This window comes from Talpa europaea (genome assembly GCF_964194135.1).
Source record: "Talpa europaea genome assembly, chromosome: 11".
Taxonomy (NCBI): domain Eukaryota; kingdom Metazoa; phylum Chordata; class Mammalia; order Eulipotyphla; family Talpidae; genus Talpa; species Talpa europaea.
Genome location: NC_140078.1, coordinates 95,864,711 through 95,879,170, shown reverse-complemented (window position 1 = coordinate 95,879,170; position 14,460 = coordinate 95,864,711). Strand labels below are relative to the sequence as shown.

Below are 14,460 nucleotides of genomic sequence, written 5' to 3'. Positions count from 1 at the left end.
CATGTTACAAGAGAGTTACCCACTCTCTTCCTTCCCATTGGGGTCATGGCAAGAGCAAATGGAGCCAGTGGGAGCATAAAATATGTCCATAAGAGCTCAGAAAGAAACTGCTGCTCCGGGGAGTTTGCTGTCAACATCCTGGACCCACTCCTGCATTGAATGTCCTGCTCTGGCCTTGGGAGGAGGCTGGGAGTGGAACCATCAGAAGCTTATTCACCAGCAGAACATATGTAAAGCACCGAGCTCAACATGTAATATCTGCACAGTGGGGGAGTTTGGAGATTCATAGACACTGCTAACGTAAACAGAAACAGCCCAGTGCGAAGGGTGGGTGAATCAGGACCTGAAATTTGAACTGTGGTTGGACTGGCTGCCCTGGGGGCTGCAGTCTTCTCGGTGCTCTCAGATGGGCGCTCTTGCAATCACAGAGGGCTGGTAATCCGGGGCCTAGGGGCAGGTGGCGTATAAAGGATGAGCTTTCAGACTCCTAGGCTTCTGCGCTTTCAAAATGTGCTGGAAGCACGTTTGTAATAAGAGCTGAAGCCCAGAACATGGAGGATTCGGGAGTGAAACTTAGTGGTCTCCACTTTTGTCTTTTGTTTCTGCTTTTTGGTATGTGGGGGGAGGGACATGTGTTCCATCAAAAGGAAGAGGAAGGCAGTCTCACCGGGTGCCCAGCTGAGCACACCCTGGGCATGCACTTTGGGGACCCCAACAGTGCTCCCGAATGGGGGGTGAGGAGAGAAGGGCAGGTCCAAGGAGAACTAGGGCTTCACCCTATTGTGGCCCCCAAAACCCTAGGTCACATCAGAGCAGGTAGAGTCATTCTTATCCCTACAGTGGGTGTGGGGGGACCATGTGTGGGTGGAGTCCAGGGATGTACCCCTGTGCTATAGGGCCATAGAGGAAGTGGCAGGCAGACAGGTGCAGGACACAGAGGGCACTGAACTAGAATAGGCCAGGCATCCAGTGGGGGCCGGGGGGAGTGGAGTGGAAGGTGGAGTGCTGTGAGTTATTCACAGGATCCTTAGAGAACCTGGCACACAGTAAGCCTAATAAGTTCCTGGTGAATGAGAGAATGAATGGAGGAATGAAAAAAGGAATGACTCAGCCATTTATTTCAGGGTGATGGAGTAGAAGCAGCCAGTCTGGGGGGGGGTCGCATAGTCCACAAGGGGCAGTTTAGTGGACTGGCTATGAAAGCGGGTCCTTGGGTCAAACTTTCCTCCCTGCAAGCTTAGCATGTGCGTGATTTGGGTTAAATATGTCAATCGCTGAGCCATTTCCTAATTTGTAAGACAGCGTGGAGTAGCAATACTGAATTGATGCCTGATAAGAGCGAGCTAGCTCCCCAGGGTTGAGCGCTCACTCCCTGCTGGGCCCTGGGCTTGGCGGTCCACATTACTGACATATGCCCTGTGTGCTGGGAGGCTGATCTTCTTCGTGCCTGTCTTACGGTTGAGGAAGCTGAGACACAGGAATTTGAGTCTCTGGTCCGAGGTCTGCGGCCAGTGAGGGACAGACCCAGGACTCAAGACCAGAGGGACACTCCAGGGCCCCTCCCACCAGGTGCGCTGACACGCGTCGGGCAGCACTGTTACAGTCAGGCAGGGCGATGCTCAGTTCACCTCCGTGTAACCATCTTCCCCGAATGTCTTCTTTCCTGGTCTAGCCCGGGTCTTCTGTATTACAGTGTTCTTGCTGATAAAAACAGATACACAGTTTGGGGCCAGGCAGTGGCATTTGAGGTAAAATATGCTGGATGCAAAGCTGCCGTGGCTTTTGGGTCATACATATTTTAAAAGGTGTATTAAATGAAAGAAAGTGTAAGGACATTTTCTCTATTGTCATAAAAACTTATTGTAGTTTTATTTCATCCTCGTGAAGATTGGCCTTTAAAAAAAACAACTAAGCTTAGGCTGGGTTTCACAGATGATTAGGCTAATTCCCATTGTGTTCCTGAGGCTTGCTTTGTCCCCCTACCACCTACGTCTGATGTCCCCGGGGGTGGGGTGGGGGGGGGTGGGGGGGTGGGGGGGTGGTGGAATCCACAGTTCTTTTCCTGTATCTGGGGCCTGTGCAGTCTGATTCCTCTTCCCTTGTCAACTGAGCTTTACTTTCTCTCACATCATCTGCTTCCAGCTACCTCGATTCTACCATGACACTTCACCACCTCCTTTACTCACCTGTTACGGACTCACCACCTCCTTTATTCCCCTCTGCCTTTGAGCCCAGTACAGTCTGACCTCTTGATGGAAGCCTTTGTATCAATTGTGGACAAGGAAGGGCTTCCTAGCTATGCAAAGTGAGGGGGATTTCTTAGGGAGAAATAGTTGGAGGGGCTGCTGGAGTGATCTGGGGGTCTCCAGGAATGCTCTCCTTATTGTCTATGGCTTCTCTAAGTCACTTTATCCATCCACCCACCAGCCAGCCAGCTAGTCAGCCAGCATTTATGGCGTAGAGGCTATGCTGGCTGCTAGGGACAGGACACTAGTTTCTCTTGCTCAGAGAATGCATAGCCTACTTACGCTGGCTTAGGATGAGTACCTGGTAAAGGAGATGTGGACAAAGTGTTATAGGCCCAGGAGGAAGCAGCTAACTCAGCTGAGAAGCTGGGAAGGACTTCAGAGCTCGTAGAGCAGACCTGTGCAGCTTGTGCCACACCACAGGGCATGGGCGGAGTGGGGGTGGGGGGAGACCCAGATGCCTTTCTTTGATTGGTGGGAGAAAGAAAGGGCTAGGGCAGGGGCCAGGGGGTAAGCTGGTCAGGGCCAAAGGGCTCTGGCCCTTTGGCACCACCTGACCATGCCCCATGACCTGATGATGTGGCCTCGTCCTCTTAGTATTTAATCATTAAGGATGCAGCCTTCAGGGCCATGCCGGCTGGATTCAAGTTCTGCTGGGCTCAAAACCTGTTAGCTGTGCAACCTCTAGCAAATTTTTTGGCCTCTCTGTACATCACTTTTCTCATCTGTGAAAAGTAAGAAATAGCAGCACCCACTTCCTGGGGTTGTTGTGAGGTTTGAACAAGTTAAGCATAACGTATTTAGGCTAATATCTGACCAAAGTCAACATCAGCTGTTAGCACTGGCGATTATGTAAGGCCTGACTTGGCACCAAGCATCCTGCTGGGTTATTTTCCATAAATTCTCTCAATCAGTCCTCACAAAGACCCTGGGAGATAGGCGTTATTGATCTGTTTTACAAATGAGAATCTATTTCTAGTTCCCTCCTTGAAATTTTAGACCCCTTCACGGGTTTTGTTCTATTTTCGTCCCTGCTGCAAGCTCTTCGTGCCGTGGGAACCCAGCCAGAGATCGAGAGGCTCAGGGTCCTCCTGGAACTCTGAAAGAGCAGAGCAGACAGTTCAATCTGGATTCCAAGAAGCTCATCTTGCTCCCCCTTGAGTTATGGGTAAGGGGCCCAGCTCAGTCTCACAATCCTCCACAGACCCGATGACAGATGTGCTGGGTGAATTTGCTAACGTCCTAGATTTGGCAGTGGGAGTTTGGGTGTGGACAATGAAGCCAGACTTCCAGCTGCCTGAGTGGGCTGCCTTGGAAATCAGCGAGGCTCGCTGCACGTGCGCCCCCAGAGAGGCCGGTGGCTGCCCTCCCTCCCCTTTATTTGAGGCTGTTGTAAGGGCCAGGTGGTTAGCGTCCTTCCCCGGTCTGGGCCTGATGACCCCAGCTCACCACCTGAACTGCTGCCTAGTAGGATTGTCCCCTGTGTCCCTCTGACCATTTTTTTCCTCCAACAAATCCTTGGGTTTTTTAGTGTTTCCTCGTAAAGAGAGCAGGCTGTTTCTTCAGCTGGGCTTTCAGTTCTTCCTTTAATGAAGTCTGGCGATGCTCAGAAAAGAGCAGGCAGGAAGGAGGCTAATAGGCTTTGCCCAGTGCCAGGCCATGCTAAGTGCTCATTCATTCTCCCAAGAGCCTGTGTGTTTGTTGGGGGTAGGAGGGGTGCTTCCCAGTCTACAGATGTGCAGGCAAGGCCTGCCAACTCCAAACTCCTGCAGGAAACAGGTGGGTGCCTCTAGATGGAGGTAAATTCCTCCTGTCCACCGCTGGTCTCTGTCTTCCAAGGCACTGGTGGCTCCTGGCCTGTTTCCCACTCACCCTTCTAGGGGTCCATGCATGAGGGAGGGGAAGAAAAGGGGCGGTAAGCAAGGCAGAGCCATAGCTGCAAGGGCAGGGGCCTCACCCTGGAACAGCAGATCCCTTCAACAGAGCCCCTGTGAGGAGGTTCAGTGTCCCCATTTCACAGGTAGAGAAACTGAGACCCATGGAGATCCAGGAATCTGCTCCTGGGGGCTGAAGTGTCAACTCAGGCCTCCAGACTGCAATGAATGGACTGTCTGTGCCAGAAAAAGTGGTGTCTTGTGGACAGTCCCATAGTGCCGTCTCTAGGCCCAGTGAGACCAGAGCCTTCCACGCATGCGTTCCCATTCACCTCATGATGCCGGGGGGTGTGTGAATTGTCCCCATTTTACTACAGGTGAGCAAACTGAGACCCAGAGAGGTTAGTCACTTGTACCATGAATAAGAAAAGGAAAAAAGGGAAAATTCCTTTTTTGATGGAAGGGAAATTCCACTTCATCAAACATGGGCACGGATAAACCTGCCTGGTTTATAAATTCTGAGAAGTTCTATGGCTTGTTCATCTCAAGGGCTGCATATGCTTTCCTAGGAGCTGCCCCACCTCCCAGGGCTGGATGCCAGGCAGGCCATCTGCTCCTGAGGCTGGGCCTCCCCCTCTGATAGGCAATGCCTTCTCCCCGAACGACTGGCCCCCAACTGACTGCAGCCTTTAAAGAAGTTCCAGGAAAAAGATCTTCACCAGCCTCTTCTGCAACCTAATTTTTGCTGCTGTGGGTATTGCCTTGTCTGCACAAATGGCCCTGCTAATTTTCTGCTGCTGTTCTTTGTCGAGGTTGCAGAATGCCCAAGGAGAAGGGAGGGAGGAAGCGTGGGGAGGGAGGGAAGGAAGGAGCCGCTTTCCTTGGCACCAGCTAAGGGCCTGGCTGTGCAGGTTCCTTGACAGACGCCGTCCCCTGTCTCCCCACTCACTGTCCACAGCAGCCTGGTGCTCTTCCGAAGTCATATCAGGTCACTGCCCTGGTGGCACCCTCTTCTGTACCAAGAAACCCCCAGCTTCCCGGCCCTGCAGACTCTGGCTGCCTCCTCTCTCATAGCCGCTCCAGGGCCCCTCCTCCTCTGAGCAGCATTCCAGATGCTGTGACCTTCTTTCTGTGCCTGGGACAGGCGCACCTGTCTTGCCCCGAGGCAAAGCCCTGCACCTGGGCTGCTCTCGTCCACACCCAGGACTCGTCTCTTCCTTGGCCTTCTCTTCTCAGCATACAGACTGGGAGGCCTTCTCTGGCCACTTTTTGCTGCCCAAACAAGGCTCCTGTGTGCCCCTCTGTGTGTTCATGGCATCTTCTCACGCTGCACTTGTATTGTCTCTGACCATCCTTCTTTTCCCACTAGACTGTCAGCTGTGTGAGGGCAGGAACACATGTAGCTCAATATGGGTAGATGCACCCCTGGCAACAAAGTGGGGGGCTGCAAACTGAGAGGCAGAGGGAGCTGGGGATACCCTGGCCTCACGTTTAGAGCATAGATGGGACATAAGATGGTGGCTGCTCCTGAGGCAGGTATGTGGGGAGGGAGAGGGAGAGGTCTGGTAGGGGAGGGGTAGGGTGTCCTGACAGGCAGTGGGGGCAAAGCATTGGAAACCCTGGTGCCAGCCTGGCATCCCAAGATCCCTGCTGAATCTGAGCTCTGAACTTGGGGGACGACAGTGGAGGCCTCAGGATCTCACATCTCAGGGTCGTTCAGTCAGTCAATAAATCCTTACTAAGCTTCCCCTACATGCTAACATTTTTCTCAGCTGAGGATAGTAGTAAATGAGATGATGAGACCTCGGCCCTCAGTCAGGGGAGGTGAGAGAAAACATGTCGGTTCGTAAGTATTTTTAGATACGATGAGCACTGAAGAGCCTGCTTGAACTGAAAGGGTCGAAAGGTCTGAGCTTAAGATGACAGACAGAGCCAGCACACAAAGACTGAGGGATTGGGGGATGCCCAGGAGAAGCCTCAGGTAGGTGCATCCGTTCCCGGGAAGAAAGGGCTTGCCCAGCGGTGTGCTGGAGTGGGCACACCCCCTCCCAGCTCTGTTCAGTGACATCACATTAATAACTTGAAATCAGCCAGGCAGGTGCATTTACACCACGGAAATCGGCAGACACTGTAAATCAGGACAACCCCCCCCCCCCCCGGTTGTTAAACCTTTAAAAGCACAGTCCAGTTGGCATTTTTGAGCACCAGAAAGGAGCCCCGGGGCTCCACAACGGGCCGAGGGAGCATAAAGTTACCATAGAGTCAGAGGCAGCAGGCTCTGTCCTGTTGCAAGAGGTCTTGGGGGCTTAAGCAGAAGGGTAACATAATTTGGCTCACACTTTGTCAGACAGATTCTAAACAAAGACCCTGGTCGAGGGAATAAATGTGAGGAGATGGAGGTGGGGGAGACATTGGTTAATCAGAATCAAAGCCCAGGCAAAAGCTGAATCTAGGGACTCAAGAGAATCCCAGTTACAGCAGTGACTGCCCAGGGCTGAGGCCCGTTGTCGGAGTGCGGGGCCCAGATGCCCGCCTGGGTCTGAGTCTGCAGGAGCTGCCCCCACCACTGCCACCTGTGCTGGGCAGCAGATGGGTCTGTTTGCTTCCCAGAGGGGTAATCTCAGGAAGCTCCTGTGGCTCCAGGCCTGTGTGGAGATAACCCTTGTTTTACCCAGCCTGTCCCCTAGGGAGCTAAGTGGCTCCAAGGCGGCTGTAAATCTCCAGGCCAACGTGGCTGCATTCTCGCCACTGGTAAGTCCCGTGGGGCATCAGAGAGACCTCCTCTCTGTCCCAACTAGGGTGCCGCCCAACCTGCACACTGTGATGAGGGCAGGTGCCACTGGGAGCTTTCCCCACTCAGACCGTTGCAAGCTAGGGATTTTTCTGGGGTTTCTTTCAAAAACCCAGCCTCTGGAGTTTTGAAAACTGCCCGGGTGATTCCAGTTGTGAGCCACTGGCTTAGAAGTGTCTGTAGAGTAAGAGGCCACGTACTTCCATGTGCTGTCTCCGGGATGGACTGTTAGCAGGCCAGGGCAGGCGTGGTGCCGCAGCTGAATGGGACCCTGACGTCGTCCTCGGCCCAGAGGCCCTGAGCACAGCGAGCAGTGGACTGCAGCGCGCGTGGCTGGGTCACTTGCCCGCCTGCATTAACTGGGGGCTGCATGAATAGGGCAGCTGCTTTGTTCCCAAGGGGCGTTAAAGTGCTTGAACCGTTCCTTCTGGAAACACAACCTCTTTTGCAGATGGAGAGATGATATTTAGAGGTTCCAGCCACACCCCTCAGTAGCTGAGAGAATTTCATCAGCCAACTCCAGACGTGTCAGGTGGGCTGATGTCATTTGCCCGATTTGAGGCCTGGAGCCGAGGTGGCCAGGCATTCCCTGGAGCCCTGAAGACAGTGGGGAGGGTTTCTCTCGGGTTTTTAGGGAAAGGGCAGGAGGATAGATGCCAAATGGTGATTTGGAAAATGAGGCCAAAGCTAGGACTTTGTACACTGCTCAGAGAATAAGATAGTAGTTTATTGAACCAAACTGGCCCCTTTCTGCCCTGACGCAGCTTGGCAGAGAGGGGTTGAAGAGAGAACACAGGCTTTCCAACTGGGGCTTTATTTGCTCAACACATACTTGCAGGTCCCTGCTTGGTGCCACTAGGCTGGGCTGTAGCTCTGGGATTCTGCCAGCAGTGAGGTGGACCGGGCTCCTGGCCTCTTGAGCTGACCTCAAAGTGGAAGAGAGAGCCAGGAACTAAACCAGCAAATGAATGCGCGAAACATCAGCAAAGTGATGTGCAGGTAGGGGCCAGTGCAAACAGTGAGGAGCTGTGACCTGTGACATGTAGGGAGGGGCCAGGTCAGAGAGGCCGGAGGGAGGGGGCCACCCTAGCCTTGGCCTGAGCATGAGGAGCAGCCGTGAGCTATCTGGGGTAGAGGACTCCAGGGAGAAGGTGGTACCGCCAAAGACCCTGGGGTGGGAAGAACTGGGTGCTTTTGATGAATGGCTAGAAGAACAACCTGAGGAAGGTTAATGAGCCAGGGATGTGGCCAGAAGCAGCTGTCAAGGGACAGGATGGTTTGTATTCTGAGCCCACTGGCGGCCCACTGGAGACCTGAAAGCTGGGCAGTGATGCGCTCTTATCTACATTTTGTCAGCTTCTGTGTGACTTGGCAATTTACTTCTCTGAATTTCCCTTTCATCTGTAAATAACATAAAGCTTACAATAATTATTAGGATTAGAAATCTTACATGGGGAATTAACAGAGGCACTGACACATAATAAATGCTTAGTAAAATAGCAACTGTGGTTCTCCTCTTCCTCCTCCTCAGCATCTTTTTTCGCAGAAATTGGGTGGGTGTGGCTCAAGCAGCCATCCCTGGCCTGAGGCGACTCTGCCCCTCCCCCCACCACCTTGGGTCTTATGCTCAGAATATGAGTCTTGACATTGGAGATTCAGGAATCTAAATGCCTTCTCCCTAGCCCCCCCACCCAGGGTCTGACTCTGACTAGTGAAGAAGCTGGGATGAGCCATAGCTCACATTATTTGTGTTGAAGGGGCCATGGCTCACCAAGGGTTTCCAGGGGTGCCTGGGCACCGGAAGGAATTCTGCTTCCAGCCCCTGAGGCTTTTCCTGCATGGATCTTAGGTGCAGATATAGCTGTTTGTTTTAAAACCTCACCACCTTCGTCATCCATCCATCCATCCATCCATCCATCCATCCATCCATCCATCCAGTATCTGCAGAGGGCCGTCCGTGAGCTCAAAACTGCTAGCCACAAAGAAAGAGCAAGAAGTCTGCATCCCCCCCACGCATTCTGACCAGAGGCGTCAGGTGGAAAGCAGCTGCCTCCCTGCAGTAACGGGGTACCTGTACCCAGACAAGAGACTCCTTCCGGGACTGTAAACTTGGAATGGAAGCTCGAGGCTGGCTTTTGAAGGGAGGGGAGGAACATGCCTGATGGAGAGATGGGGAAGACAATAAAGGCCTGTGTGATAAAAACTCCAGAAGCCTGTGCGGGAAAGGGTGTGAAGTAAATTACTCCGCACTAAAAGTGAGAAGAGCTGTGTGTCAGTCAGGGTCCCTCCAACTGCAAGTGACAGAAGACACGGTGACCCCAACAACACAGCCAGTGTTAGGGGGGTCAGGGCTCAAACAATACCACTTGGGCTTGGTATCCTTCCTTCATGGCGCTCTCCTGTGGGTGACCCGTCCTTGGCTTTGGCCAGACTGTGGGGGCCACCCAAGTCTTCCAGCCTCCATGGCTCCAGGCCGGGGAACAGGAAGGTGCTTCTCCTGTCTGCTGTGGCCGGAAGCGAGTCACCTGCCTGCCCCTGAGCCAGTCAGTGGACTCTGATTGGCTTCGGCCTGAGCGGCCATGAAGGAGCTGCCATGTGTCCTCCTTCCTCCAGGACCCTCACAGCCCCTCCTCCCATGGTGTAACTGTTATTGTTTGGGTTTTCCAAATGAAGAATTGAAGTTTCTTGGAATGTCTACTTTGCCCAAGATTCAGGCTCCATTCTGTGTGACCCCGAAGTCCAGCATTTTAACAGCACACCCCTTCCACTTTGCTAACACATGTAACCTGAGACTTAGTCCCTGACGCGTTGTGATGCCACCAAAGCCAAAATGTTCAAGCTGCAGCTCCCTTGGGCCCCTGCCTACCTAACCAGGCTCCCCTCTTGTCCCTGCAGGGCCCTCGTCTTTGTGTCCCATGGAGCCGGAGAGCACTGCGGCCGCTACGATGAGGTGGCCCAGATGCTGGTGGGGCTGGAGATGCTGGTGTTCGCCCACGACCACGGTAAGTACCCCCCAGGGCCGCTGGGGCCAGCCAAGCCCGCGGGGGTGGGGGGTGAGGGGCTGGCCGGTGCCCACGATTTGGCTTCCCTCTTTCTGGTCCCTTTTACCCCCTGCATCCTTTTTCCTCCATTGTTCTCTTCTGATTCCTGCAGTAAAATGGGGAAAAGATATTACCCACGGGGTATTTCTTTTAAAAATGTTTTGTTTTGCCAACAAAAAATATGTGTGACCAGCAGTTTCTCTTGAGTGTGGGGTTGAATGTAGCCTGATCAGAAGAAACCAGAGCCAGACTAAGCTTAGGGAAGAACTTGCCCCAGGCCAGGCAATCCTCGCTCACATTGTTAAAGTGCTTTCTAGACAACGTGGGCCCTGGTTCCTCCCAGGGGGCTTCACAGGGATGTGGGGCAGCAGTGCAGTGCAGTGCAAGTGCAGCTTGAGCCCCAGTTAACCATGGAGGGGGGAGGGGTGTTACAAAGCATTTCAAACCAGGAGACTGGCAAAGTTCTCAACCTGCCATACTGGCCACAAGGAAACCCCAAATGCACACTCCGACAAACACACAAGCACACAGAGGCACACGCGCCCTCACATATACACATATCCCCTCATGCTTTGTCAAGACACAAAAAGCACAATTACCACGAAAATGCAATATTCATCACCGACGTCAGTTTGTAGCTGCTGCATCATCTTGGTGACATTTCCCATGCTTGGGAAGACTCCCAATTTAGAGCTCTCTTTGCTGACTGTCTTTAAGATGAAGAGTTCCCTGTGATGGAACGTGGTGATTTCTCTACAGCATCAGCGTGGGAATCTATCCCCCTGGCCGAGATCCAGAAACGTTGCTTCCATTTCGTCTAATTTGAAGGTAGAAAGTTAAAGTGATGTTGCTGAAAAGAGGGAGGGGGAGCAGTGACAGGGCCCATGGGCCCTTGTAGCAGAAGGGAGGCATCTCTCCGGGTGGGGCCAGTCTGCAGGGGTGCTTGGCCCATAAAGAACTGCAGGTCTGGCTCATCAAGGGCCCTCCGAAGCTAGATATGTGCAAGTGTCCTCGTAACTGAGAAGGTTGACAAAATTCTTTCTCATTATGGTTGTAATGCTCTTCAGTGCTTTGCAAGTACTCCCAATGATATTCCCGAGGCTGCTTGCGAGATGTTTGAGGAGTATCCTGGTTTTCGCTGTAGGGAGGACTGATCATTATTAACCTCGGCGCTTCTCACACTGTGTTGAGCCTAAGGTGGAAATGGCTTTTATCCTGTTGCGTTTGTCTCCATTCAAATGTGTTGCTTTTATGCATCAGTGTAACCTTTGAACAATATAGGAACATCATCAGATAAAAATTTATCCAGAGATCCTCTACCTTTTTTAAAATTTCATGTTAGACTACTCGGTTTGTTTTTTCAAAAGACCTGCATCAGTACTTGTATTCGCTAACTGAAAGAAATTGGAAGGAGATGTTTGCTTTCTGAGAAAAGGTGAAAATCGAAAATACAGAGTTATGTTGTTTGGCAGTAAGGTCCTAGAGGCAGGGGTGCCCAGGGGGGCAAGGCCCACCCCCATAAGCCTCCTTCCCTGGAACTGCTTTATACCGATTGTGTTTATCACCTCATTGCCACTTTTACTGTATGCTAGTGTTATTTTAGGTTTTGTGTGTTATTTGGTATGATTTGGTAGGCTATTTTCTGGGTCTGAAAACGCTCATAAACTTTTCCATATGAATGAATGGTAACTGCTTCTCCATGTTTTGCTATTTCGACTTATGCGAGGTTTCACAGGTGCCCTCTGCTTTTGTGTATCAGGGAAAACCTGAATTATGCTAATGCTAAACATCTGCAACCAGAATTTCAAATCTGCTTGGGATCTTGGCATCAGTTACTTTTTCACCAGAAACCTGTGGCCAAATCTGTGGAAGCAAATAACCCATTGTGCCTTATTTACTTTGTCCGACTATGGAATTTTGTATGACAATTTTTTTAAGATTGATTTATTTATTTATACAAGAACTGGGGTACAATCCAGAGGCGTGGGAGAGTGGGAGGATTCACCAGAGACAGAGCAGGGAACAGAACAGGCAGATTGACGAGATACACTGCAGAGGGGAGCAGTGGGCGAGACAGGAGAGGTCTGCCACGCCTTGTGGGTATCTCCCTGGCCGGCGGGGAATCGAACCCGCACTGCAGAGTCTGTGGACAGCTTCAGAGCGCTGTGCTCAACTGCCTGTGCCACCTGGGGAGGCCCTGTATAGCAATTTTTAAAGGCTTCTTTTTTTAGGGTAAAGGGAGAAGAGAGGCACCCCACTTCTTGATGTGTCCAGAGTAGCATCTAAAATCGAGGTGTAGCCCTCTGTGACATTCTAAATACACGTTGGAACAGTTGTTTATGTTCACCTGTGTTAAATGCCTTGATTTCCAACTTTCTCCCAAGGACTCATTGGGAATCTCTCTGCAAGTACCAAAGGCAGGTGCTTTATTGAAGAACAATCCGAGTTGAATGTGTGTGATTTTGTTGTCTGCAGATGCAAGTGGCTGCGACTTAGTGGGAGAAAGCTGGGTGGTTGGGCTGTATCACATGGCCACCCCAGCTGCACGGGAGGGAGAGAAGTAGACGGTGTTAACTGCATATGTGCCGGTCCAAACAAAACAGGGCTCTGTTTTGAGAGAAGTAGTAGTAGCCGTCTCGTCCTCTTTCATGCCGCACCACCAACTTCGTTTCCTAGGAGAGCACTTCTCAGCCATTTCTCCTGTACAACCTTTCTGGGATAACAGCTAACTCACAGTGTCACCTCTGCATCTTATCCTCTGCTGTGTTCTTTCATAAGAACAGGTTGATGTATCCTGGCCTCACTGATGAGTAGTGATTAAAGTTCCTGGTTGTGCATTAGCCTTGGCCAGGTGTCGTCCAAGGAGAAATGCATACACGTGAGAACTGGGGCTTAATGGCATGATCTGTCTTCTCCATAGAAGCTAAGTGCACGGCTTTGTGATGGTGTTTATATTCCTGTGCGGTCGCTCTTCTTTTATGGTGGAGCAGCCAGCTCCTGAGAGACGAAGGCTATGTCTTATCGTCTCCTGTGGGAGCTCCCCTCGACCCCTGCAAACTTCTCATCTGTCCTGAGGAGAACAGAGAATAGAAGCATCAGCAGTGTGTGCTGATGAAGGAGATTATGATCCAAGATCAGTCAGACCAGAGATGCTTTAAATACCAACAGTAGACCATCTGCATGAAAGTATCACAGCAGCAGGGCACTTTGGGTCTCATTTGTGGGAACAGGAGCTGGCAGTGACCAATGGAGCCCTGAATCTGGTGGCTAGAGGGCGGGGAGTAGGAGGGGTAAGAGGGGACAGCTGTCGAGTAGAGCTTGAAAAGGATGTGGGTGAAGGTCAGAGCAGAGGCGCAGTGAGACCTGAAACTTAGCTGTGTCACAAAGGGCACGGTACCTCAGAGGCAGGCTGAATCCAGGCCTGCAGGACTGGCAAGGAGGCTGGGCCCCCTTGGCAAGTAGCAGCGTGCCAGTGAAGGACAGTGAGAGACACTAATCCTTGAGAGCCTTGGCTTTTGCCCTGGCTGCCTGTTGAAAACACTGGGGAGTCCTGAACAATACTGGTGCTGAGGTCCTGTCCCCACAGCATTGCAGATTTTTTTGGTCTTTGAAAGAAAGACTTTGAAAAGTCTTTCAGGACTTTGAAAATCACTGGGATGATTCTAATGTGCAACAAGGTTGAGAACCCCCATAGTAGGCAAAGGTCATACCAGCAAAAAAAGGGTTACCAGGTGTCACATGCCTGTGTCCTGTTCTTGTGAAAGTCTGCACCCCTCCAGGATTTAGCTGGACCCCCAAGCATAGAAGTGAGAACAGAGGGGCAAAGCCCCTGACTGCGGAGCTCAGGGCCCTGTGATGAGTCCCTTTGGGAGCTCGTGGAAGTATGCAAGCAGGAAGGTTGGAAGCAGCCAGCTGGCTTTTTGAAAGCCAGGTTAGCTGCCTGGGTCCCGGGCCGTGCCCAGAGAGGAAGAGGCGCGGGCCGACAGCAGTGGAAGGGCTGCTGGGATGTGCGAACAGGTGGAAGCACCAGAGGAGGGATTTTCTGAGATGTGCTAAATATAGTCTGGCGACAACTGGGCTGGTGTTCACGCGGTCCTCGGTCACCAGCTGCTCACAGTGACTCACTGGAAACCCCTCGGCCTTCCTGAGCCAGAGACGGGGGACCCAGGAGGAGGCGGATGGGCTCCCCAGTCCCACCTGGGGTCACTGGGATGGAGAAAGGTCATTGTGGGGGCGGCAGGTGGGGCCCTGCCTAAGCAGCCTCCTGACTGTCCTGAGGCACATTGAAAACAAGCAGCTGGGGCCAGAGACACTGTCTCTTTATTTACAAAGTCTAAAAGAACCACTCTCAACTGATTAACAGTGAATTAATTATCTGCAAATATTTGAGGAAAAGCGCTAAAGGAGTTGTTTTTTTTTCCCTCTGACTCTGCTGGGGTATGTGAGAAGAGGAAGTTTGGAGGGAAGCTTTGTGGGCGGCAGTTGAGCGTGGTTCTCTTGGGGAGAGG

At 52.0% G+C, this 14,460-nt stretch overlaps 1 protein-coding gene across 1 annotated transcript in view; it reads left to right on the top strand.

Annotated features, from left to right (window-relative positions):
• The window catches only part of MGLL (monoglyceride lipase), a 97,114-nt gene that overhangs the window by 25,551 nt on the left and 57,103 nt on the right, over positions 1-14,460 (top strand). Inside the window, exon 3 of the mRNA XM_084247101.1 lies at positions 9,807-9,913. Within this exon, the coding sequence (XP_084103227.1) occupies positions 9,807-9,913 (107 nt within the window). The remainder of the gene's footprint in view (positions 1-9,806; positions 9,914-14,460) is intronic.